This window comes from Hypanus sabinus, chromosome 2 (assembly GCF_030144855.1).
Source record: "Hypanus sabinus isolate sHypSab1 chromosome 2, sHypSab1.hap1, whole genome shotgun sequence".
NCBI lineage: Eukaryota > Metazoa > Chordata > Chondrichthyes > Myliobatiformes > Dasyatidae > Hypanus > Hypanus sabinus.
Window position 1 is genome coordinate 166,924,853 of NC_082707.1, and position 24,940 is coordinate 166,949,792.

The 24,940-nt window shown below is 41.3% G+C and overlaps 1 protein-coding gene across 15 annotated transcripts in view; it reads right to left on the reverse strand.

The window, feature by feature from the left end:
• The window catches only part of amn (amnion associated transmembrane protein), a 58,510-nt gene extending 44,313 nt beyond the window's left edge, over nt 1-14,197 (reverse strand). For 8 of the 15 annotated variants that reach the window (XR_009509582.1, XR_009509586.1, XR_009509580.1 and 5 more), the window contains exons 1-3: nt 14,072-14,197; nt 6,521-6,639; nt 6,391-6,435 (exon numbers count right to left, since the gene is read on the reverse strand). Coding sequence is in view for 12 of the 15 variants with exons in the window: in XM_059958806.1 (XP_059814789.1) it covers nt 6,391-6,435; nt 6,521-6,639; nt 14,072-14,108 (201 nt within the window). In the remaining 3 variants the exon portion in view is untranslated. Of the gene's footprint in view, nt 1-6,390; nt 6,478-6,520; nt 6,640-7,289; nt 10,888-14,071 lie in introns of those variants that run through there. The other 7 variants (XM_059958780.1, XM_059958785.1, XM_059958789.1 and 4 more) reach the window with 7 other exon arrangements.
• Nucleotides 14,198-24,940: the final 10,743 nt, after the last annotated feature.

Sequence of the window (24,940 nt, forward strand, 5' to 3'; positions counted from 1 at the left end):
TAATCTCAACTTTGAATATCTTCAGTCACTGAACAACCATAATCCTCTGAGGTGCAGACATCTAAAGAGAAGTTTGTCCTCACCAAAATCCTAAATGGTCTTCTCCCAAGTCTAGACTCTCAAACTACAGGGCCACTTACCATCCAGTCTATTAATCCTTCTTAGAATCTTAAATCAATGTGACCACCTCAAATCTTTATAAATTGCATTGACTGTAAATGAATATTAACCAATTCCTCCTCAAAGGATTATTGTCTCATCCCAGGAATCTATCTAATACATAAATCTACCCTGTAATCTCCAAGTAAATTCTATAGACACACATCAAATGTCACTTTAGCCCTACACAGTCTTAGGAAGACCCTATCACTTAATTTCACTTTAATCCTTTTGCATAAAATGTAAGAGCAAACACGAGGAAATCTGCAGATGCTAGAAATTCAAGCAACACACACAAAATGCTGGTGGAACACAACAGGCCGGGCAGCATCTATAGGAGAAGCACTGTCGACGTTTCAGGCCGAAGGGTCTCAGCCCGAAACGTCGACAGTGCATCTCCTATAGATGCTGCCTGGCCTGCTGTGTTCCACCAGCATTTTGTGTGTGTTGCATAAAATATAACATACTTTTTGCAAATCACGCAGCAGTGCACTAAAATCTTTCTGTGCACCAGTGTTTACTAGTTTACTAGAATTGCTTTTCAATTCTTCCTACAAATTTCATAACTTCATATGTTTCTAAGTGATAACTTTTGTCCACTTACTTAGCTTCACTGTATCAAGTTGCAGACCTTTTGTATTTTCCTCCTCTGTAACATCAACAAACTTAGATAGGCCACCTTTTTTTTTGGTGACGGTGCTGGAGACTTGGGTCTGGGGCAAAGTTTGATCGACTTGATGGACTGGATGGTCATTCATGTTGTGTTGAATTAATGGCTTCTGGTTGCTGCTTTACATTGATGTTTTGTGCGATATTAATCAGGGTGAACTTGCACTATGGCCTGTAGTCAGTGAATGGCACAGCACTTGACTGGATTGAACTGAGCTGAAGCTGAACATTCCTGAACTGTTTCATTGACTTTGTGGTTGTTCACTTATATTTTGTGTTTTTTTGGTTCAATTTTTTTTTGGTATTTGTACGATTTGTTCCTTTCTTTTGTGTGCTGCAGGTTTGGTGTTTTTCTTTGAATGGGTCCCATGGTTTTCTTTGTTTCATGGCTCTCTGTGTGAAGATGAATATTAGGCTTCTATACTGCGCACACACACACATTGATAATAAATGTACTTTGAATCTTTGAAAAGGCCCTCTTTTGGCATCCATTTAGTAATAGTTTGCCAACCCAAAAATGATGCATTTATTCCTACCATTTTCTGACCTTCACAAATTCTATCAATACTAATGTCCAACTCCAAATCTCAGTCAACCCTGTGGACTCATTATTAATATTTCAATATGGTCCCTTATCAAATGTCTTTTGAAAATACTTTGGTTTCCCCCATTTACCATGCCAGTTACATTCAGAAAAAGCTCCATTCTATTACTCTGACATGACTTCTTCAATAACACAATACAACCTCTGCCTGATCAAATTATAATTTAAGGGATCTTTTAAGCATCGTTAATGATAGATTCCAGCATTTTACTAACAGCAAGTGCATGGCTGACCACTCTTCATTTCTATAGTTAGTCTTCTCTCTCTTTAAATACCAGTTTTACAGATATTAGTTCTAATATGCTAGCATTGTCTCACAATCAGTGAATTTTTGCGAGACCAACACTGGCCCATGTGCGAGGTTTGCAGTCACCTCTTAGATTGCTGCACAGAATTCCAACAGGTCTTCCATACCTTTGAATATCTGTTGTATTTTACATTGAGTGATATTAATGCTTTTATCTTCCTTCGACACCAGGTTTAACTTTAATGTGTCTTTTGTAGTGAACATTGATACAAAATATTTAATTTGCCAGTTCTTTTACAGCCACCACTTCTCTGTTTTAGTTTCCACAGGATACTCAAGATGGACGGGCCACACCTGAACCCAAGGAGGTCCAATATCCTGGCAGGCAGGTTGGCTTAAGTTGTTCGGGTGGGTTTGAGCTAATTTGGCAATGGGATGGAAACTGGAGTGATAGTGCTGAGGATGAGGTAGTTGGTTGACAAACAGAGGCAACGTGTAGTGAGAGTCTTAGCAAGGAGAGGCTGATGATAGGGCAAAATTGCAGTCAACAGGATGAGCTGCAAGGTGGAACCATATAACAATCACAGCACGGAAACAGGCCATCTCGGCCCTCCTAGTCCGTGCCGAACTCTTAATCTCACCTAGTCCCACCTACCCGCACTCAGCCCATAATCCTCCACTCCTTTCCTGTCCATATACCTATCCAATTTTACCTTAAATGACACAACTGAACTGGCCTCTACTACTTCTACAGGAAGCTCATTCCACACAGCTATCACTCTCTGAGTAAAGAAATACCCCCTCGTGTTTCCCTTAAACTTTTGCCCCCTAACTCTCAAATCATGTCCTCTCGTTTGAATCTCCCCTACTCTCAATGGAAACAGCCTATTCACGTCAACTCTATCTATCCCTCTCAAAATTTCAAATCCCCCCTCAACCTTCTACGCTCCAATGAATAGAGATCTAACTTGTTCAACCTTTCTCTGTAACTTAAGTGCTGAAACCCAGGTAACATCCTAGTAAATCTTCTCTGCACTCTCTCTAATTTATTGATATCTTTCCTATAATTCGGTGACCAGAACTGTACACAATATTCCAAATTTGGCCTTACCAATGCCTTGTACAATTTTAACATTACATCCCAACTTCTGTACTCAATGCTCTGATTTATAAAGGCCAGCGTTCCAAAAGCCTTCTTCACCACCCTATCTACATCAGACTCCACCTTCAGGGAACTATACACTGTTATTCCTAGATCTCTCTGTTCCTCTGCATTCCTCAATGCCCTACCATTTACCCTGTATGTTCTATTTGGATCATTCCTGCCAAAATGCAGAACCTCACACTTCTCACATTAGAAGGTGGACAAATTCAAAAAGGGTGAGTACAGGACTGAAGGTGTTATATATAAAAGTGTGCAGTAAACAGAATAAGGTCGATGAACTTGTAGCACAGTTACAGATTGGCATGTATAATGTTGTAGGCATCGCTGAATCGTAGCTGAAGTCAGATTATAGATGGAAGTTCAATGTCCAAGGATACACATTGTAGCTAAAGGACAAGCAGGAAGACAGAGAGGGTGGCATTGCTCTGTTGGTGAAAAATGAAGTTAAGTTATTAGAAAGAGATGAAATAGGGGTTAAAAAAAGAAATAAAAAGACCCTGATGGGAGTTATATACAGACCCCCTAACAGTAGTAAGGATGAGGTCTACAAGTTACAATAGGAGATAGAAAATGCATACCAAAAGGGCAATTTTACAAACAGTCATGGGGGATTCCAATATGTAGATAAATTGGAAAAAAAAATCAGTTTGGTACTGGATTCCAAGAGGGGAATTTCTACAAAGCCTATGAGATGGGTTTTTAGAACAGCTTGTGATTGAGCCCTCCAGGTTGGACCAGCTCCTCTAGATGGGGCGTAGTGTAATGAATCAGAATCGATCAGCGAGCTCAAGGTAAATGAACTTTTAGGGGAAGGTGACCATAATGTAATCAAATACACCCTGAAATTAGAGAAGGAGAAACTAAAGTCAGTTTTATCAATATTACAGTGGAGTAAAAGGAATGACAAAGGCTTGAGAGAGGAGTCGGCCAGAATTGATTTGAAAAGAACACTGGCAGGGATGACAGCAGAGCAGCAATGGCTGGAATCTCTGGAAGCAATTCAAAAGGCACAGGATATATACATCTCAAGGAGGAAGATATATTCTAAAGCAAGAATACAACTGTGGTTAACAAGAGAAGTCAAAGCCAAAGAGAGGGCATATAATACAGCAAAAATTAATGAGAAATTAGAGGATTGGGAAACTTTCAAATACCAACAGAAGGTAACTAAAAAGTTATTAAGAATTTAAAGATGGAATACGAAAGTAAACTAGCCAATAATATTAAAGAGGATACCAAAAGTTTCTTCTGGTATATAGTGTAAAAGAGAGGTGCGAACGGCTATCAGACCACTGGAAAATGATGCTGGAGAGGTAGTAATGGGGAGCAAGGGAATAAGGGATAAACTGAGTAAGTATTTTGAATCAGTCTTCACTGTGGAAGACACGAGCGGTATGGTGGAAGTTCCAGGTGTCAGGGGTCATGAAGTCTGTGAAGTTACCATAACTAAAGTAAAGGTTCTTGGGAAACTGAATGGTCTGAAGGAAGATAAGTCACCTGGACCAGAAACTGTATATCCCATGGTTCTGAAAGAGGTGGCTGAAGAGATCCTGAAGGCATTAGTAATGATCTTTTAAGAAAAACTGGATTCTGGAATGATTCCACAAGATGGGAAAATTGCAAATGTCACTCTTCGAGAAGGGGAGATGCAGAAGAAAGGAAACTATAGGCAAGTTAGCCTGACCTCAGTGGTTGGAAGATGCTGGAGTTGATTGTTAAGGATGTGGCTTTGGGATACTTGGAGGCACGTGATAAAATAGGCCAAAGTCAGCATGGCTTCCTCAAGGCAAAACCTTGCCTGACAAATCTGTTGGAATTCTTTGAAGAAATTATAAGCAGGATAGACAAAGGAGAATCAGTTGATGTTGTGTGCTTGGATTTTCAGAAAGCTTTCCACAAGCTGCCACACATGAGGCTGCTTAAAAAGCTACAAACCCATAGCATCACAGGGAAGATTCTAGCATGGATAAAGCAGTGGATTATTGGCAGGAGGCAAAGAGTGGGAATAAAGGGAGCCTTTTCTGGCTGATTGCCGGCGACTAGTGGTGTTCCGCAGGGGTCTGTGGTGAGACGGACTCTTTTTATATTATATGTTAATGATATGGATGATTGCTAGCTTTGTTTCAGTATTTACAGATGATAACAAGATAGGTGGAGGGGAAGGTAGCTTTGAGGAAGTAGAGAGGCCACAGAGGCAATTGGACGAATTGGAAGAATGGGCAAAGAAACGCCAGATTGAATACACTGCCGAGAAGTGTATGGCCATGCACATTGGTAGAAGAAATGAAAGGCTTGACTATTTTCTAAATGGAGAGAAAATACAAAAAACTGAGGTGCAAGGGGACTCTCAAGTCCTTGTGCAGGATTCCCTAAAGGTTAATTTGCAGGATGAGTCTGTGGTGAGGAATGCAAATGTGATGTTAGCATTCATTTGAAGAGGACTAGAGCATAAAAGCAGTGGTGTGGCCTCACTTGGAGTATTGTGAGCAGTTTTGGGCCCCTTATCTTAGAAAGGATATGCACAAACTGGTGATGGTTGAAAGGACTTACACGAAAATGATTCCAGGCTTGAACAACTTGTCATTTGAAGAGTGTTCAATGGCTCTAGACCTGTATTTACTGGAATTCAGAAGAATGAGGAGTGACCTCATTGAAACCTATCGTATGGTGAAAGACCTTGATAGAGTGGATGTGGAGAGGATGTCTCCTCTGGTGGAAGAGTCCAAGACCAGAGGACGCAGCCTCAGAATAGAATGGAGATGAGGAGGAATTTGTTGAGCCAGGGAGTGGTGAATCTGTAGAATTCTTTGCCACAGGCAGCTGTGGAGGTCATCTGTATGTATATTTAAGGCAGAGGTTGCTAGATTCTTGATTGGTCAGGGCATGAAGGGATACAGGAAGAAGGCAGGAGACTGGGACCGTGAGGAAAATTGGATCAGCCATGATGAAATGGCGGAGCAGACCTGATGGGCCAAATTGTATAATTCTGCTCCTATATCTTACAGTCTTATATTTATTTTCCCTTATGATATGGAAGGAGACCATTTGGCTTATCGAGTCTACACTTCTTTTTCCAGAGAACAAACCTGTCAATCCAGTTCACTCTGCAGTGTTAGCAATGATAAGGCGACTAAACCTGAGCCACAAAAAATAAAGAACTGAGCAAATATGACTGTTCCATTGGGAAATAATTCTTAGATAAGGTAATTCATTTCTTTGTGAACCACATACTTAATAAAGCCATCTGTTCGCTTTTTGCTGTTTCAGTTTGTACAAGTTCATTCCTTGAAATACTGACGGAATAATCTTGAGACATCATTTTTCACAACAGCCATGTTAACTTTGACAGAAACTGGATGATCCCACACACTCACTTTATACAATCATCTGTACAAATACACTAACTCAACACACAGTTAAAATAACTTCCTCTAGGTACCACAGTAAAGCTTTGAAGTACTATCATTGAGTCAGCGCTAAAACACACTTTTAAATTCAGCTTGTCACTTTACAAAACTCTCTTACAGGACACAGAACTGTTCTTACCATTTCCATCAAATCGAGTGGTGCTTGCACCAGTACTGACAACTGCTACAAAACAAAAGAGCAGAGCACAAGTTTGTTTGATAATCTCTGAAAATAAAAATAAAGGTAATACAATTATATTCTTACATACCTTATCACTAGGAAATAGGACTCTGTCATTTTTACAAGGTATTTTCCCTTTGTCCCAGTTTGAGGCATTGTTGAAATTGGTGTTAGGAATCCATTGTTTGTAGAAGGCACCTGAAACATCTTTCATGGGAATAATAGGAGATATTTGGAAAAGAAGCCACAGACACCAAGATTTACTAACCCAGTTGAGCAGAGGCACAGCTAGTAAAGTTGCTGCTTCACAGCTCGAACAATCCAGGGTCAATCTCTGACCTTTGGAACCATCTCAATGGAGACTGCACACTCACCCGACCATGCAAATTGTTGGGTTAATTGGCCACTGTAAATTGCCTGTTATGTAGGTAAGGGATAGAATCTGAGAGGAGTTGATGGACACATGGGAAGAATACACTGCAGGGTTCGTGTAAGCGAGTGCTTGGCGATTCATGCAGGTTCATTGGGCCAGAGGGCCTATTTCATTACTGTATGACTACGGCACCAAGTAAAATCTGAGCAGGTGCTGTTCATGGTTACTGCATTAGTAAAATTTAACACTGTTAACATACAGGACTATGTATCCCAATCAAACCCATTGAATTCATCCATGTATAACAAAACATTTTTTGTCAATCGTAGAATTTTGAAGACCATGTCAAGCGTTACTTTTTTTCTTGAGGATCTGGTTCCCAAGGTAGTTTCCAAAATTAGCTTTGTAACTGAGTTATGCACATGTTCCCTTATCCTAAATCATGGGTTAACCCAAGAACACTCAAATTAAACTTCCACTTCACCTGTGGCCATGAGTTTCCAGGTGCTTTCCTTGTGATGTAGTCCAATGAACCTGGTGTTGAAATGCAGAAAACAACATCCGCTACCTCCAGCCCTGCCCAACTCCACTACGGGCAACAGCGGAAATAAAGGTTGTATTGGATCACTTTTCCCCTAATGGCAAATAATCTGGGAGACAGCTGTTTAGCCATGTTAAATATGGTGGGTTTTATCTAAAGTACAAGTTCTATAAACTACTGCTTCTACAGAAAACAGAACAGGACTTTGCAAGCAGAGAAGCTTTAAATAATTTGAAGGGATTGATGCTCTTCTAGAAGTTAATGAAGTTTTGCAGTTACCAATTACTTTTAACATAACTTTGATCTTTTGGAAATTAAAAAGTCGCTTGCCAGCAGCAGTTGTAAAGTTAATTTGGTGACTAACAAGGACAGATTACTGGGTATTTAGAGTCAACAGTGACTTACTTCAGTCATTGAATTTTTAACTAGTTCTAAATTCATAAACCAACATACAGATTCCAGTTCTGCAGGGTACTGGAGAACAAAACATGTTTTTTTATATATGAGCAGTGGAATGTGATGATAAGAGAAAGAGGTACTGTTCTGAATCTAACCACCTACTCTTGACATTTAATGGCATTATGCATGCCAAGCCTACCAGCATCAACTGTTCAGTGGAAGTTACCACCAACCAGAGTCTGAGTCTGCCTCTGTGACTCAGAGGGGAAGGAGGGAGAAGAGGTGAGCAGAGGTGATGGGGGATTTGTTAGTTAGGGGAAAAGAAAGGTGGTTCTGTGGACACGAATGAGATTCCCGGATGATATGTTGCCTCCCAGATGCCAAGGTTTGGGACATGTTGGATCGAGTCCTCAGTATTTCTAAGTGGGAGGGTGAGCAGGCAGATGCTGTGGTCAATGAAGGTACCAATGACATAGGGTAGGAAGTGTGACAATGTTCTGCAAAGTGAGTCCAGGTAGTTAGGTGCTATGTTAAAGGATCAGACCTCCACGGGTGTGACCTCAGGATTGCTACTCGTGCCATGTGTTTGAGAGGCTAGAAATAGGAAGATCAGACAGTTTAACATGTGGCGATGGAGCATCAGATGTTTGGATCATTGGGCTCTCTTCCAGGGAAGGTTTGCAGAAGAGTTTTCTCTACAGAAGAGACGGTTTGCACCTGAACCAGAAGGGGACTAATATCCTAGTGGGAAAGTTTGCTGGTGTGGCCCAGGTGGGTGGGGTGGGGGTTTCAGGAGGATGGGAGCCAGAGTGCTAGAACAGATATTGGAGAGTTGGTGGAGACAAATGTTGTCAAGACCTCAGACAAAGTCAGGAATCAAAAGGTTGAACATGGTCAACTAATGTACTGAACTGTGCATATTCCAATGCAAGAAGTATAGGAAAGACAAATGAGCTCAGGGTATGGTTCAACACCAGAAATTATGATATAGTAGCCATTATTGAGACTTGGTTGCAGGAGGGGCAGGACTGGCAGCTCAATATTCTGGGATTCCATTGATTTAGATGTGACAGAGCGTGAGGGATGGCATTGCTTGTCAGGGAAATTGTCACAGTAGTGCTCAGTCAGAACAGACTGAAGAACTCGTCTGGTAAAGAGTTATGGGTGGACCTGAGGAATAAGAAAGGGATGACCATGTTAATAGGGCTATATTGCAGACCACCCAACAGTCCATGAGATTTAGAGGAATAAATGTGTAGAGAAATTGCAGGCTGTTACTAGAAACATAAGGTTGATTTTAGTAAGTGATTTTAACTTTCCACATATTGAATGGGTCTCCCACACTGTAAAAGGACTAGATGAGATAGAATTTGTCAGATGAGTTCAGGAAGGTTCCCTTAATTAGTGCGTAGAAATCCCAGGGAGAGAGTGTGTCTTGCTTGATCTGCTATTAGGGAATGAGATAAGGGAAGTGACAGAAGTTTGTGTAGGCAAAACATTTTCATCTAGTGACCGTAATGCGATTAGCTTCAAAGAAAAAATTCAAAAAAAGCTAGGTCTGGACTGTGGGTTGAGATTCTAAATTGATAAATTGAAGGAAAGGCCAATTATGATGGTATCAGAAAGAATCTAGCAAGTGTGGATTAAGATAGACTGTATTCTGGCGAAGGTGTACTTGGTAAATGGGAGGCCTTCAAAAGTAAAATTTTGAGAGTGGAGTTTGTATGTGCCTCTCAGAATAAAAGGTAAAGACAACAGGTTTAGGAAACCTTCAGTTCAAGAGATATTGAGGTTCTGGTTCAGGAAAAAGGAGGTGCATAGCAGGTACAGGCAGGGAGGAACAAATGAGGTACTTAAGGAGCTTAAGAAATGAAAGCGAACACTTAAGAAATCAAAGGGGCTAAAAAAACGTGTGATGTTGCCCTAGCAGACAAGGTAAAGGAGAATCCTAAGGATTCTACAGATATGTTAAGAGCAAAAACATTACAAGGGACAAAATTGGTCCTTTGGAAGACCAGAATGGTAATCTATGTGGGAGCTAAATGAAATGGGGAAGATCTTAAATGAATTGTTTGCATCTGTATTTACTCAGGAATCAGACATAGAGTCTATAGAGAGAGACAAAGCAGCACTGAGTTCATGAACCCTGTACGGATTACAGAGGAGGAAGTGTTTACTGTGTTGAGGCAAATTCGGGTGGATAAATACCCAGCGTTTGATGAGGTGTTCCCTCAGATCCTTTCGGGAGGGGGCAAGTGCAGAAATATTTAAATCATACTTAGCAGCAGGTGAGGTACCAGAGGTTTTGAGGATAGACAATGTTGTTCCACTGTTCGAGAAAGGCTCTTAAAAATCAGTAAATTATAGGCTGGTAAGCCTGATATCAGCGGTGGGAAAGTTATTGGAATGCATTCTAAGGGACCAGATATATAGGTATATGGATAGATGTGGACTAATTAGAGATAGACAGCATGGCTTTGTGGATGGTAGGTCATGTTTAATCAATCTTAGAGTTTTTCAAGGAAGCTACCAGGAAAGTGGATAAAGGCAAGATAGTGAATACTTTCTACATCGACTTCAGCAAGGCAGTTGACAAGGTCCCGCATGGGTTCAGTGTTCGGCATTCAGAATGAAGCAGTAAATTCGAGTAAACATTGGCTTAGTGGTAGTAGATAGTTGCCTCTCTGACTGGAGGCCTGTGACTAATGGTGTGCCACAGTTGCTAAGCCCATTGTTGTTTGTCAATAATGATTTGGAAATAATGTGGTTAACTGCATCAGCAAATTTGCAGATGACACCAAGATTGGGAGTGTAATGGACAGTGAGGAAGACTATCAGAGATTGCAATGGGATCTGGACCAGCTGGAAAAATGGCAGATGGAATTTAATGCAGACAAGTTATACTTTGGTAGGACTTGCACAGTGTACGGTAGGACACTGAGAAATACATAAGAACAAAGAGATCTGGGAATACAGAAACATAATTTATTGAAAGTGGCTTCACAGGTAAATAGGGTCGTAAAAAAGCTTTTGGCACATTGGCCTTCGTAAATCAAGTTACTGAGTACAGGAGGTGGGATGTTACATTGAAGTTGTAGAAGACATTGGTGAGGCCTCATTTGGAGCATCGTTTGCGGTTTCAGTCACCTACCAACAGAAAAATGTAAACAAAGTTGAAAGAGTAGAGAAAATGTATAAGAATGTTGCCAGGACTGGAGGATCTGAGTTATAAGAAAAGATTGAATAGGTTAGGCCTTTATTCATTGGAACATAGAAGATTAAGCTTGAGTTCAACGTTTAGGAGAAGTTTGGATAGGTACATGGATGGTAGGGTTATGGAGGGCTATGGCCCCGGAGCAGGCCGATATGAGTCGGTAGTTTAATTGCTTTGGCATGGACTAAATGGGCTGAAGGGCCAGTTTCCATTCTGTACTTTACTATGACTCTGACTCTAACCTGGATTCAATGCTGACCTCCAGAGCTGGCAATGTGAAATTCGTGCGATCCTCTGAAATCATGTGGGGTTTCCCTGGCTATTCTGGGTTCCTCCCACTCGTAAAGACATGCTGGGTGATAAATTGTTACTGTGAAATATCGCTAGCATAGATGAGTGCCAAGAGACTCAGGTTGAAGTTGATAAACGTCTGAGATAGAACAGGTTGCAGAGAAATAAATGGGCAAATGGGATTGATGGATACTGGCACAAACTCAATAGGGCAAATAGCCTCTTTACATTTTACAAAAAGCATGAAACAATAGGAAGTAAATATTAATTGAAGGTCTTGCCTGATCAACTCAATTCATTTTTTTGAGGAGGTAACAAGTTCAGTGAGGGTGGTGCACTTGATGTAGTACATATGGATTTTAGAAACATAGAAACATAGAAAATAGGTGCAGGAGTAGGCCATTTGGCCCTTCGAGCCTGCACCGCCATTCAGTATGATCATGGCTGATCATCCAACTCAGAACCCTGCACCTGCTTTCTTTCCATACCCCCTGATCCCTTTAGCCACAAGGGCCTTATCTAACTTCCTCTTAAATATAGCCAATGAACCGGCCTCAACTATTTCCTGTGGCAGAGAATTCCACAGATTCACCACTCTCTGTGTGAAGAAGTTTTTCCTCATTTCCTAAAATGCTTCCCCTTTATCCTTAAACTGTGACTCCTCGTTCTGGACTTCCCCAACATCGGAAACAATCTTCTTGCATCTAAGCCTGTCCAATCCCTTTAGAATTTTATACGTTTCAATAAGATCCCCCCTCAATCTTCTAAATGTCAGCGAGTATAAGCCTAGTTGATCAGTCTTGCTTCATATAAAAGTCCTGCCATCCCGGGAATCAATCTGGTGAACCTTCTCTGTACTCCCTCAATGGCAAGAATGTCTTTCCTCTGATTAGGGGACCAAAACTGCACACAATATTCTAGGTGCGGTCTCACCAAGGCCTTAGAACCTCTCTGCTCCTGTACTCAAGTCCTCTTGCTATGAATGCCAACATACCATTCGCCTTTTTCACCACCTGCTGTACCTGCATGCCTACTTTCAATGACTGGTGTACAATGACACCCAATTCTCATTGCACCTCCCCTTTTCCTAATCTGCCACCATTCAGATAATAATCTGTTTTCCTGTACTTGCCACCAAAGTGGATAACCTCACATTTATCCACATTAAATTGCATCTGCCATGAATTTGCCCACTCACTTAACCTATCCAAGTCACCCTGCATTCTCTTAACAAGGCTTTTGACAAAATGCCACATAATAAGCTGGGTAAAAAGGTAGAAAGCCATGCTAAGTAAGGGAGAGTGAGATAATGGGTCCAAAATTAATTCACAGGCAGCAAGTACAGAGTAATGGTGGATGGAAGTTTTTGTGACTAGGAGACTGTTTTCAGAGGGGTTTCACAGAGCTCATTACTTGATCCTTTCTAGTTGCATGTATTAATGATTTAGTGTCCAATGGGTCTACAGTAAAGGAACTTGTGATAATACTACATTCTGCATTCTTGGCAGTAAGTTTTGGTCTACAGGCGATGAAGTTTTTTAGTCACTTGACAAAGGGAACTTGATCTAAAGTGTGAGATTTTTGCATCTGGAGAGCAGAAACAAAACAAGAAAAAAAATAGAATAAACAGAGGTATAGAGTGACAGGGTTACAGACCTACAGCTAGAGATGGGATTAATCTGAATGTCCTTAGATATTCCAATTTTTCTGCAAATCTATGACAGATGTGTGACTAACTGACAATTCCTTCATAGATCCAGCAAATGCCTGACAGTGCTGGTTAATTCCGTGTAGCTCAAAAGCTGCTGGCATAATAACACACCTATAATTAATTCTAATTGCCTCAGTTGTCAGACCGGTTGTCAAGTGTCACACCGTCAATGCTAGCACTCTCTGCTCTGAGCCAGAAGACTGAGGGCATAAGATCCCTGTCAGACTTGAGCACAACATCTGGGGAGCAGCACAACCCGTACCAATAAAATAAACATTGTTATTTACCTCATTGTTTGTAGGGTTTTGTTGTGCACAGTCTGGCCGCTGCAACTTCAGTGATGTAATGCCAGAAAACTTATAAATTATACTAACCTGACTCTATTCCCTATAAGTTTGAAGGTTAAAGGTCAATGATTGAAGGGTTCACGACAGCAAAGGAAACTGATAAGGTAGATAGAGACTCTGCTAGCTAAGGAGTCAAAGAGGAGGCTTGACATTGGAACTCATTTGTCTGCATGCAGACAGTGAGAAGTTGGATATCCGCTTTGTTCTGGAAATTGATAGCAAGTAAATTGAAGGACCTTTGTTAATTACCATATCTCTTAATACAACACAAAGGGAGGAAGGTGGAATTCAGTCACAAATCAAACAAAACCATTCACCATTAATTTTATCAAAGTGTCTGCATATACAGTAAATACTAGATCTAGAATATAAATAGCATGGAAGGCACATTAACTGAAGGTGATTGATGTGGCTTCAAGAGTAGAACTGTGCTTATAGCTGAGATTTTGCTGCCTTATCATTCTGAACAAAATGAGGTAGCACAAAATGTTAAACTCCCATTGTTTACACTTCCGTAGTCTTTTAAAAAAAATCCCCTGATAAATTGCACCTTGCTTACTAATGTCAAGTTCACACACTGTTTATGTTCCACGCACGGCTTATTTTGACTGCATATATGGAAAACAGGTCAGCCATTCTTTTAAAGAGAATTTCAAACTTATTGGTGCATACACCCTTAGTAATCAGGGATTTTGCTTTTCAATTTGACGTTCAATTTAGTTATTTATCTCAATACTAAAATTACTACAGAAGCACCACTTACGGAATAGCAGACTGAAGATAACATTTGCTGACCACATGTTCCTTTACCAAGAAGAATATTTATTCCCTTGGTTGTTTTGCAGTTTTCACTTGCAGCTTACAGTAAACTTTGAACTGTCTGAGGGTGGAAATAGTATGAAGTAATTGCAGCAGTTAACCAGTAATAAGGCATAGTGCTGAGTAACACAAAAATCCTTATCTAATTTTTATTCTTTTCTCTTTCATCAGCAACTTCTGTAGCTTTTTGATGAAATCGTATCAAAGTTCTACATGCGCAGAACCCACTCAAGCGATCCTCAGCCAAGTTCCGATGCAAAGTAATATTAACTCTCATATTTCTCCACCTCATCTGCTCAGCATTTCTAGCTTTTGCTGTTTATTTTTTCCCTTACTGCTCATCAGGATAATGTGCAAATGGGGACTTGGCATTTCAGATAGCCAATATTTTCGGAGAACAAGCTCTTTTGAAAGACTCAAACATTTTACAAGTTTGTAGCTCACTGTCATCCTCAAGAAATCACCAACTACTGTTACAGTGCAACAGGTTCCATTTTCCCCAAACCCATCTGAGTGAAATCCTCAATTTAGTGGCCAATTGGTTTTGAGTTGGGTACATGTAAGGGTATCCAATCTCATTTTGAACAGGAGCATTATGACCAGCAAAGAGCAGACATTTAGAGAATGCATATTCATTTTTTTTGATGTGGGTACTGCTCAGTCCAACTTTCATTGAGCTTATGGTGGTGAGCTTCTGCAGTCCCCCGTTGTTGAGTAGAAAGGTCCAGGAGTAAAACAACAGCAATGAAGGAATAGGCAGAATAGTGAACAACTTGGAGGGAAACCTAGAGGTGCTGGTGTTTCCCTGTACTTCCTGCTCTCATCCTTCCTGGTGGTGAAATTTGGGAATCAATGCCGAAGTAGTCTAGAAAAGTAACTGCACTGCATTTTTGTCCCCCATAGCACTATCTAGCTCTGCATATTGAAACTCTCAATTGACCCTCTTATGGTCTCATACTCAATCCAGTTTTGAAAATTGCCATCAATTTCATTGAATTTTATTATATACCACATTCATTCTCATACATAAATAATGTGGAAGATACATATACTACAAGTGACTTATGTGGCTTCTTGAATAGAATTCTGCTTTTGAATAGCAATGTGTCACTCAAAACTTTGCTGCCTATGCAATAACTAGCACAGTGTCCTAAACTCTCAAAATGCTCTGTTTCCCCATCATTTTCTTCCATTTTCAAAGCCTGACTGTCTTTTGCCTATCCTGAACATCACTACCACTTCCAGCCTAAGAGTTATGGGATGTTTTGCTAACTCTGGCTTTAAGAATCGCCAATTTTTGTTACTTCAAAACCAATAATTGAAGCTTAAAGGTCAAGGAGTTCAATTATAAACTTTACTGCTCTCCACCATTGTAAACTTTTAAGATGCTGCTTAAAACCTCTCTACTTGCTCTAATATTTCAAACAGCAGAGGAGCAGGCCATTCGGCCTACAATGTCATGCTGAACTAATTTAAAATTAGTAATCAAATGCCCAATTAAACTATTCCCTTCTGCTGATTGAGCGATCTGGTGCTTTGCTGCCTCCGAGGGAGTTCAGTGAGGTTAGGAGAGGAGTGAATGGCTTGCAGATGGGGTGCAAGCCTGTAATCAACTCCATTTCTTGCCAATTAAGGTGTTGAGCAAGACTGAAATCAACAAGGACGTGAGCAGAAGATGAGTGGCTGTTCAGCACCGCCTGCCTGGTTTCTCTCTCCCTCTCACTCACTGCTGCCAGAGGAAGGTGCTGGAGTATTAGGTCTTGGGCAAAGTTTGATCAGCATTGTCTGCAGATTGGACACTGCAGTTCACGTTATGTGTTTCTGATTATTCCTTTTTTTAATTGCAGTTTTGTATTATTTTGATCAGATTGGACTGGCTCTGTAGCCTGCTGTCAATGAATGACACAGTGCTAAATGAACTGTCTCAATGACTCTGTGGCTTCATGTTTTATACTTTGTGTTTTTCACTCATTTTTTGCCATTTGCATGAACTGCTTGTTTTTTGTGTGTTGGGTGTTTGAGGTTTTCTTTGAACAGATTCCAGAGTGTTTCTTTGTTTCGTGGCTGTCTGTGGGAAGATGAATCTCAGGTTATATACTGCATACGTACTTTGAAATCTTTGTAGCCACTTTCATGGAACCATGGACTTGGACCCCAGATCCCAGTTAAGGGTCAGATCATTAACAGTGCATTGTCTCTTTACAGTTAATCTCCCTAAGTGCAACACTTGGCATTTGGCTGGGTTAAATGCCATCTGCCAGTTCTTTGCCCAAATCTGCAACTGGTCTATATCCACTGTACCTTTTGACGGTGTTTTATGCTATTTATAAAACCACCAATCTGTATTGTCTACAAACTTAGCAACCCACTAATCTACATTTCACATCTCACAAGATGCATTGTCAAACACCTTACTAAAATCCTGTAGACAACATCTACAGTCCTATCCTCATGCATGACGTTTATTACTTCCTTGATAAATACAATCAAGATACGATTTTCCCCGCACAAAGCCATGTTGACTATCCCTAAATAGACCATGGCTTTCCAAATGGTCATAAATCCTACCCCTAAGAATGTGTCAGGTAACTTCCTTACCACTCACTGGATTATAGTTTCCAGGATTATCCTCATTTCCCTTCTTCAATACTGGAATTACATTAGCTACTCATCAGTCCTCTGGAACCTCATCTGCAGCTGGAAAAACATGAAGATATGGCCAAGGTCCAGCAGTCTCATTTTTTGACTCTCTAAATAACCAAGAGTATATGTTTCAGGCCTTGGGGACTTAACCATCTCAAAATTCCCTGGCAAATTGGCATGCTCCACACTGATATTATTGTCCTCCATATACTTCTCCATTGTAAATACTGGTGCAAAGTACCCATTTAGGACTTTGCCCACTTAGAGAAAAAAACATTGAAACATAGAAAATCTACAGCCCTTTGGTTCACGATGTTGTGCCGACAATGTAACCTACTCTAGAAACTGCCTAGAATGTCCCTACTACATAGCCCTCTATTTTTCTAAGCTCCATGTACATATCCAAGAGGCTCTTAAAAACCCGTTGTATCTGCCTGTACCGCTGTCGCTGACAACGCATGGACAAAACTTACCTCTGACATCCACCTTGTACCTACTTCCAAGCACCTTAAAACTATGCCCCCTCATGTTAGCTGTTTCAGTCTTGGGGAAAAAGCTCTGGCTATCCATACAATCAATATTTCTCATCTTATACACCTCTGTCAGAACACCTCTCATTCCCCATCACTCTGGGGAGAAAAGGACAAGTTCATTCAACCTATTCTCATAAGGCATGCTCTCCAATCCAGGCAACATCCTTGTAAATCTCCTCTGCACTCCCTCTATAGTATCCACATCTTTCCTGTAATGAGGTGACCAGAACTGAACAGAATACTCCACATAGGGTCCAAGGTCTTATATAGCTGTTACATTACCTCATGGCTCATTTATATTTAAAAAAAATCACAAACAGGAGGGGTCCCAGAACAGATCCTTGTGGAACACCACCGGTCACCATCCTCCATGCAAAATACCAACCATCCACAACCACCCGTGGTCGCCAATTCTGAATCTACAAAGCAGTCTCCTTGGATCCCATGCCTCCTTACTTTCTGAATGAGCCTTGCATGGGGAACCTTATCAAATGCCTTACTGAAATCTATGTACACCTACATCCACTGCTCTACCTTCATCAATGTGTTTGATTACATCTTCAAAGAATTCAATCTGGTTTGTAAGGCATGACCAGCCCTCGACAAAGCCATGCTGACTATCCCTAATCAGATTATGTCTCTCCAAATGCTCATAAATCCTGCCTCTCAGGATCTTCTCCAACAACTTGCCCTCCACTTAAGTAAAACTTACTTCCTTGGCCTTCAAGCATATGTTTCCTTCTTTATCCTCAAGTGATCCTAACCACCACCTATTTAACCTCTTGCTCTTGGTGCATGTATAGAATGCCTTGGAATTCTCTTTAAACCAATTTGCCAAGAACTTCTCATGCACCGTATTGGCTTTTCTAATACCATTCCTGAGTTCTTTACTGGTTTCATTATAACTCTTGAAGGCTACTTTTGATTTTAGCTTTCTCAACCTTACATATGCACTATCTTCCTTCTTAACTAAATTTACCACCTCCCTCATGCTCCAAGGTTCCCTTACCTTGGCATCCTTGTTGCACCTTCTTACTGGAACATCTCTATCCTGGGGCCTGTGCAGTTGGTCTTGAAATACCCTCTGATATTTCAGATGTTTCCAGAAACAGCTGTAACTAATAAACTTCTCGTTACTGCCCAATACTCTTCTAATATGCTCTGCTCCAATTTAATACTCTCTTGCAAAGTTCATACTTATCCTTATTGATAGCTATCTTAAAATTTAGTTCCTCAACTATTTTCCCACTCAAAGGTAAGTTAGCAGGCCAGTCTCAATACCCAACACCCGGTCCAGCCAGTAGGGCCCTCCCCTTGCTGGACTATCTGCATAATAATTTACAGAATCCTACTGGATGCACCTCACAAATTCTGTCCCATCTAAACCTCTTGCACTAGGTCTGACTCCATATTAGAGAAGTTGAAGCCACCCATAACAGCTTTGCCTGGTCCTCAATGCCCCAGTGGCTATTGAGGGATCTATTGTATGCATAATCCCATCAGAATGATTTCACCTTTTCTGTTTTTGAGTTCTACCCATATGGGCTCAGTGGATGAGCCTCCATTATATCTCCTCTGAGTGGAGCTATGATAATTGCTTGATTAATAGCACAACTTCCCCCTGCACCCCATACCCAACTCCCTTCGTTTACATCCTTCTCTATCTTTCTTAAAACATCGAAACCCTGGGACACCAAGCACCCACTCCTGTCCTTCGCTCAACCAAGTCTCTGTTATGGTCACAGAATCATAGTTCCATATACTGATCTACACTGAATTTATCATCCTTTACCATAATGATCCTGGATCAAAAGGTCCATCCTATCTGGTCTATTTCTTTGCTTCTGCCTATTCTGACTGGTAATGACACTTACCTTTCTCTCAATCCATCCACTCTCTGACCTGGTGCTCTGGTTCCCATCCCCAATCAAAATAGTCCAAACATTCTCAAGTAGCACTAGTGAACCTTCTGGCCAGGAGTTGTGTTTTCCTCCAGTTAAAGTGCAAACCATCCCTCTTGTACAGGTCACTCCTCCCCAGAAGAGGTTTCAATGGTCCAAGAACCTGAAACACTGCCTACTGCACCATCCTCAGCCACTCTTTGATCTGTTCTATCTTTCTATTCTGGTCCTGACTTGCACATGACACTGGGGGTAATCCAAGATTATTGACTAAAAGGTCCGATTTTTCAGCCTCCTTTGTAACTCACTGTGCAGAGCTCCTGAATTGGCACTACTGGGCACCATGACCTCTGGCGGCCCACCCTTTCCCTTGAGAATATCTGCACCAGCTTTCAGATACCCTTTACCCTAGAGCATGGGAGGCAACACATTAACCTGGCAGCTCTTTCACAGCCACAGAATCCTGGCTTTTTTGATTTAAAAAAAATATTTATTTACGGGATGCGGGCACGCCATCTAAGCCAGCGTTTATTGCCCATCCCTAGTTGCCCTTCAGAAGGTGGTGATGAGCTGCCTTCTTGAAACGCTGCAGCCCGAGGTGTAGGTATGCCCACAGGTGCCGTTAGGGAGGGAATTCCCTGATTTTGACCCAGCGACAGTGAAGGAATGGCGATGTGTTTCCAAGTCAGGATGGTGAGAGACTTGGAGGGGGACTTTCCAAGTGGCGGTGTTCCAGGTGTCTGCTGTTCTCGTCCTTCTTGATGGTGGTGGTCGTGGGTCTGGAAGTTGCTGCCTTACTTTGGTGTGTTGTTGCAGTGCATGTTGTAGATAGTACACACTGCTGCAACTGTTCATTGACAGTGGAGGGATTGGATGCTTGTGGAAGGAGTACCAATCAAGTGGGCTGCCTTGTTATGGATGGTGTCAAGCTTCTTGAGTGTTGATGGAGCTGCACTCATCCAGGTGAATGGCAAGTATTCCATTAGTGGCCATCTGTCTCACTAACTCCATAGACTCCTATCACTCTTGCTCTGCTTGACTTTACCCATCCCTGCTGAGCCTCAGAGCTGGCCACAACACCTGTCCAACCATCTTTTAAAACCTGTTACTTCACCTGCCTCAACCACTTCCTCTGACAGGTGATTCCACCTTGATACCACCCTTTGTCTCAAAAAAGTTGACCCTCAAATTCTTATTAAATCTTTCCCCTCTCCTTAAACTTGTATCTAATTCTTGATTCCCCTACTTTTGGAAGAAGACTGTGTGTTCTCCCTATCTGTCCCCCTCATGACTTCACACACCTCTATGCGATCACCTCTCAGTCTCCTACACTTTAAGGAATGAAGATTCTAAGCAATTCAATCTCTTCTTATAATTCAGTCCCTCAAGTTCAGGCAGCAACCTTCTAATCTTTTTTATATGCTTTCCAGTTGAATCACATCCTTTCTACAGTAGGGAGGCCAACACTGAACACAATTCTCAAGCAACTTCACAGGTCAGGCAGCATCAATGAAAAAGAGTAAACAGTCAACGTTTTGGGCCGAGACCCTTTATCAGGACTGGAACAAAAGGTGAGAAGTTAGGTCAAGCAGGTGGGGGAGAGGGTGGAAGGGAGGAAGTAGTACAAGGTGATAATGGGTGAAACCTCGAGCAGAGGGTGGGGTGAAGTAAAAGAGATTAAGGGCTGGAGAAGGGGAGAGTCTGAAAGGAGAGGCTAGAAGACCATAGAAGAAAGGGAAGTGTTGGAGCACCAGATGGAGGTGATGGGTAGGTAAGGAGATGAGGTGTGAGAGGGAAATGGGAATGGGAATGGTGAAAGGAGGGGGCAATTACTGGAAGTTCGAGAAATCGCTGTTCATGCCAGCAGGTTGGAATCTACCCAGATGGAATACGAGGCGTTGTATTCAACCTGAGTGTGACGTCATCACAGCAGTAGGGCAGACCATGATGGACAGACATGTCGGGAGGATGTTAACAATACTTTGCAAAAATCTTCACAGAAGGGAAAAAAAAAATCCAGGAATTAAAAACAGCTCAGCTAGAATGAGGAACAAAAATAGCCTGCATAAGAGCTGGAGATCACGGGGCAGTAGTTGACAAAACGCTGGGGCCTGTACTGTAAGCTTAGAAGAGATGTTGCAGAGATAGCAGATCCCTAAGCATTTCCTTGATTTTAACAGCAAGCATAACCATGTGATTTTACAGAAGAAAAATTGGGGGATGTTGTGAAGTGCTTAAAAATTCATAATATAACTAGCATAACTGAGGTAGAAAAAAGGGAGGTGTTTCGACCACTCTGTTAGAAGATTAATTAGCATGGTAGATAAGAATAATGCAATTGAGGTTATGCATTAATATTTTTTAAAACAATTATCTAAGAAGTAATTACAGCAAATGAGAGTTCATGGGATTATGAATGATACAAGCATGAAGAAAAAATAAGAATAGTTGAGTTATTTGTAAGGCTGTAACTGATTAAGTGCACCAGTATTCTGTGCTTGGGCCTTAGTTATTTCCAGTCTAATTCAATTTCAATCCAGCTGTTCAGAATTTCATACTCAAATGTTTATCAAACCGAGCAAAAATTTGTAATTCAGATCCATTAAGGAATTTGCTGATAGAGAAATTGAGGATATCTGAATGACTGACTCCTACACTTGTGTCTGATGTTCTTAAATGGCAAACGAAGTCTGACTCCCTATTAGTCTGCAGGCTGATAAAGTTGTCCAGACCATAATTCTCCAAAGCCTCTTCCGAGCTGGATGGGTCATGCTCCTCTGGTTCTACTCTTATTTATCTGGATGAAGCCAGATGGCCTTGCCACTTGACCACACTCATCTGGCCCATTGCAAAGGGCTCTCCCCACTGGCCATTCAGCACCTTCAAGTGGTGCGGTCTCAACAGGGAATGGGCTTCTCACAGTATTTCCCTAGCATGGTCTGATAAAGAGATGTATCAATGCTGAAAAGGAATTTAACAATTTATAAATGTCAAAAGATATTTAAAAATATATAAAATCATAAACTTAAATAGGAAGTAAAGCATTCATAAAACATAAAAATCCTTGGAAAAAAGTTACCTCCTTCCTTGGCATGTTACTACTGGTCTAGAATCACAGCAAACTCAGATTCTCTAACCCTAACCCACTGGAAAAGAGATTCAACCATGTCAAGACTATCGGATTCCACATGGAACAGAGCAACCCCATCTACTAACAAGTAGGTTCTGGACAGTAGGCTGCACATGCAGAAAAGTCCCAAGATTTGGTGACATTTCTGATTTGAAATGCCAGTTTCAGCCCAGAAAGATTGAACTCATTGTCTTGGTTCTCCATAAAATCCATTCTGTATTTACCTCACTGAGGGAAAGTGTTAGTGTAGTTTTGGTAGGCTCTGGATCAAGGATCCTTTTGGTCTCCTGCTGTTGCTTGCATTGTAGGGGGTGGCTTGGTGCTTCTGTTGGCAAGATGCTTCTGCTGCTGCTTGCGCGAGGGGAGGGGAGGAAGCTTCAGAGCATTCTACAGGGTTCTTGTTCCGTAGGTGTCCGTGAAGAGTATGAATTTCAGGTTGTATACGTTGACATTAAATAAACCTTTGAAGCCGCCCCATCCAGTCTCTTAGCATGATATCACAAAATAAGCATTCAACTACAGTTTTTAAAAATTCATTTTCAGGTAGTGGGCCCACTATTTACACCTTCACCAAGGCCACCCACCACCTTCATTATTTGTGATGTTAGTTATGGCTCTGCTAGAAGCACTTTAGCCTCTGAATCAAAGGGTTTCAAAACTCCAAGCATTTGAGCATAAAATCCCCTGGCAGAGAACAGGATTGTTAAACTGCCTGAGGTGATACTTGTCAAATTAGTCAAGTCAAAATCCCTGCATGAGTAAGGAAAACAATGAGTTGTTTTCACTGTTGAGGTAAAATATGATTTGAGTTTATGGAAAGGTATCACCCCAAAGTGATTCCAATACAGCTCCCTGATCCTGCTCTGCCATTCGATATCATGGCTGATCTTGCATCTCAAGTCCATTCATCTCTGATACCCCATCACGTCCAAAAACCCTTTAGTCTCGGCCTTAAATGGCTGAGATTCTACAGTTCTCTGAGGTGGAGAATTTCAGAGTTACAACCCTCTGCACCTTCTTTGGCATTTCATAAGTGTCTAAGACAAGCATACAAATCACCTTGGCATTGGCCAAGTGTCAGAAAACGGGATTAATAGGGAGGGTCCACTGGTCAGAATGGACATGATGGACAGAATGGCTCGTACCCCCTGCTCTATGACTGTGCAAGAGAATATCAGCTGATCTATTATCCAGAGGTTACATCCCAACTTCTAAACAGCCTCTTCCCATTAATAGCCTCTTACCTCACAGAACTTGAAAGGAATGAGATCAGCTCTTTCTATATTTCAGTGCATGTAGTTCAGTATTAACCAAATCCTCCCTGAAAGTGTGAACACCCTCTTCTCTAGCAATAACTTGGTGACTCCATAGCCAACTGACTCCAAGGATAGTCTCCTCATCTTAAATCATTGACAACTAAAAGTGCACACAGTTCTCAAAAAGAATTCAATAAAATTTGCACAGTATCAGCAATATCTTACTTTTGTACTGTAATACCCTCTTAATAGAAGTCAACTTTTCACTTGCCTCCATCATTTACTCAGTTTATTTACTGTATATTGTGTGAACCCAACACACCAGCATTCTGATTAATGTTTCACCACCAAGTAAGTGATGCATCACTGTTTCACTTACCAAAGCAAATACTCTCGCATTTTCCCAGTCATCTTTCTACTAGCTTTGAATCCAGCTGTAAACCTGCCTACATCGCCTTGTAGTTTCCAGTTGTTGTCTGCTCAGCTCATTTTTCCTGTCACGTCCGCAAACCTAGATATATTACACTCTCTCCTTTCATCTAAAATTATTAATTTCAAACACCTCAGCAAGCATTACCAGCCCCTACCAAACTCTACTAGTAACAGTCTTACAAATTTATTTTCATTTTCTGTTGATTATTAAATCCTCTACAGTGTGTCCACCTTCCTAACCTCTGGGCCCACTATTTTATGTGCCAACCCTAACCACATAGCTCAAGACATTCCTTACATGGCCATTTGGTTCCTTACATGGTCATTTGCCCAACACTTGGTTCATGAACACCAGAGAGGCTGGAAATCAAAAGCAACACACGCAAAATGCGACAGAACCATGGAGGGTCATAAGCAGTCACCGTTTTCCGACCGAGACTCTCATCAGGACTAGGAAGGAAGGGTAAACAGCTGAGGGTGGAGGGGAAGCAGTACAGCTGGCAGGTGATAGGTGAGTCCAGGTGAGGAGGAAGGTGGGTGGGTAGGGGAGCTGGGAGGTGACAGGTGAAAGACGTAAAGGGCTGAAGAAGAAGGAATCTGATTGGAGAGGATAGTGTCCTATGGGAAAAAGGGAAGGAGGAAGGTGATGGCAGGTGAGCAGAACAGAGGGGGTAAGAGGCGAACCAGAATAGGGAATGGGAAAAGAGGTGGGGGGTGGGAGGGGTAAGACAGAAATTACCAGAAATTAGAGAAATCAGTGTTCATGCCATCAGGTTGGAGATTCATGTATGGCTGATTGTCAAATCTTGTTTGCTAACACTCTTGTGAAATATTGAGATATTTCATTATGTTGAAAGGTGCTACATAATGCAATGTTTTCAAAATATTATCAAATGGAATGGAAATGTACTTCTGAGG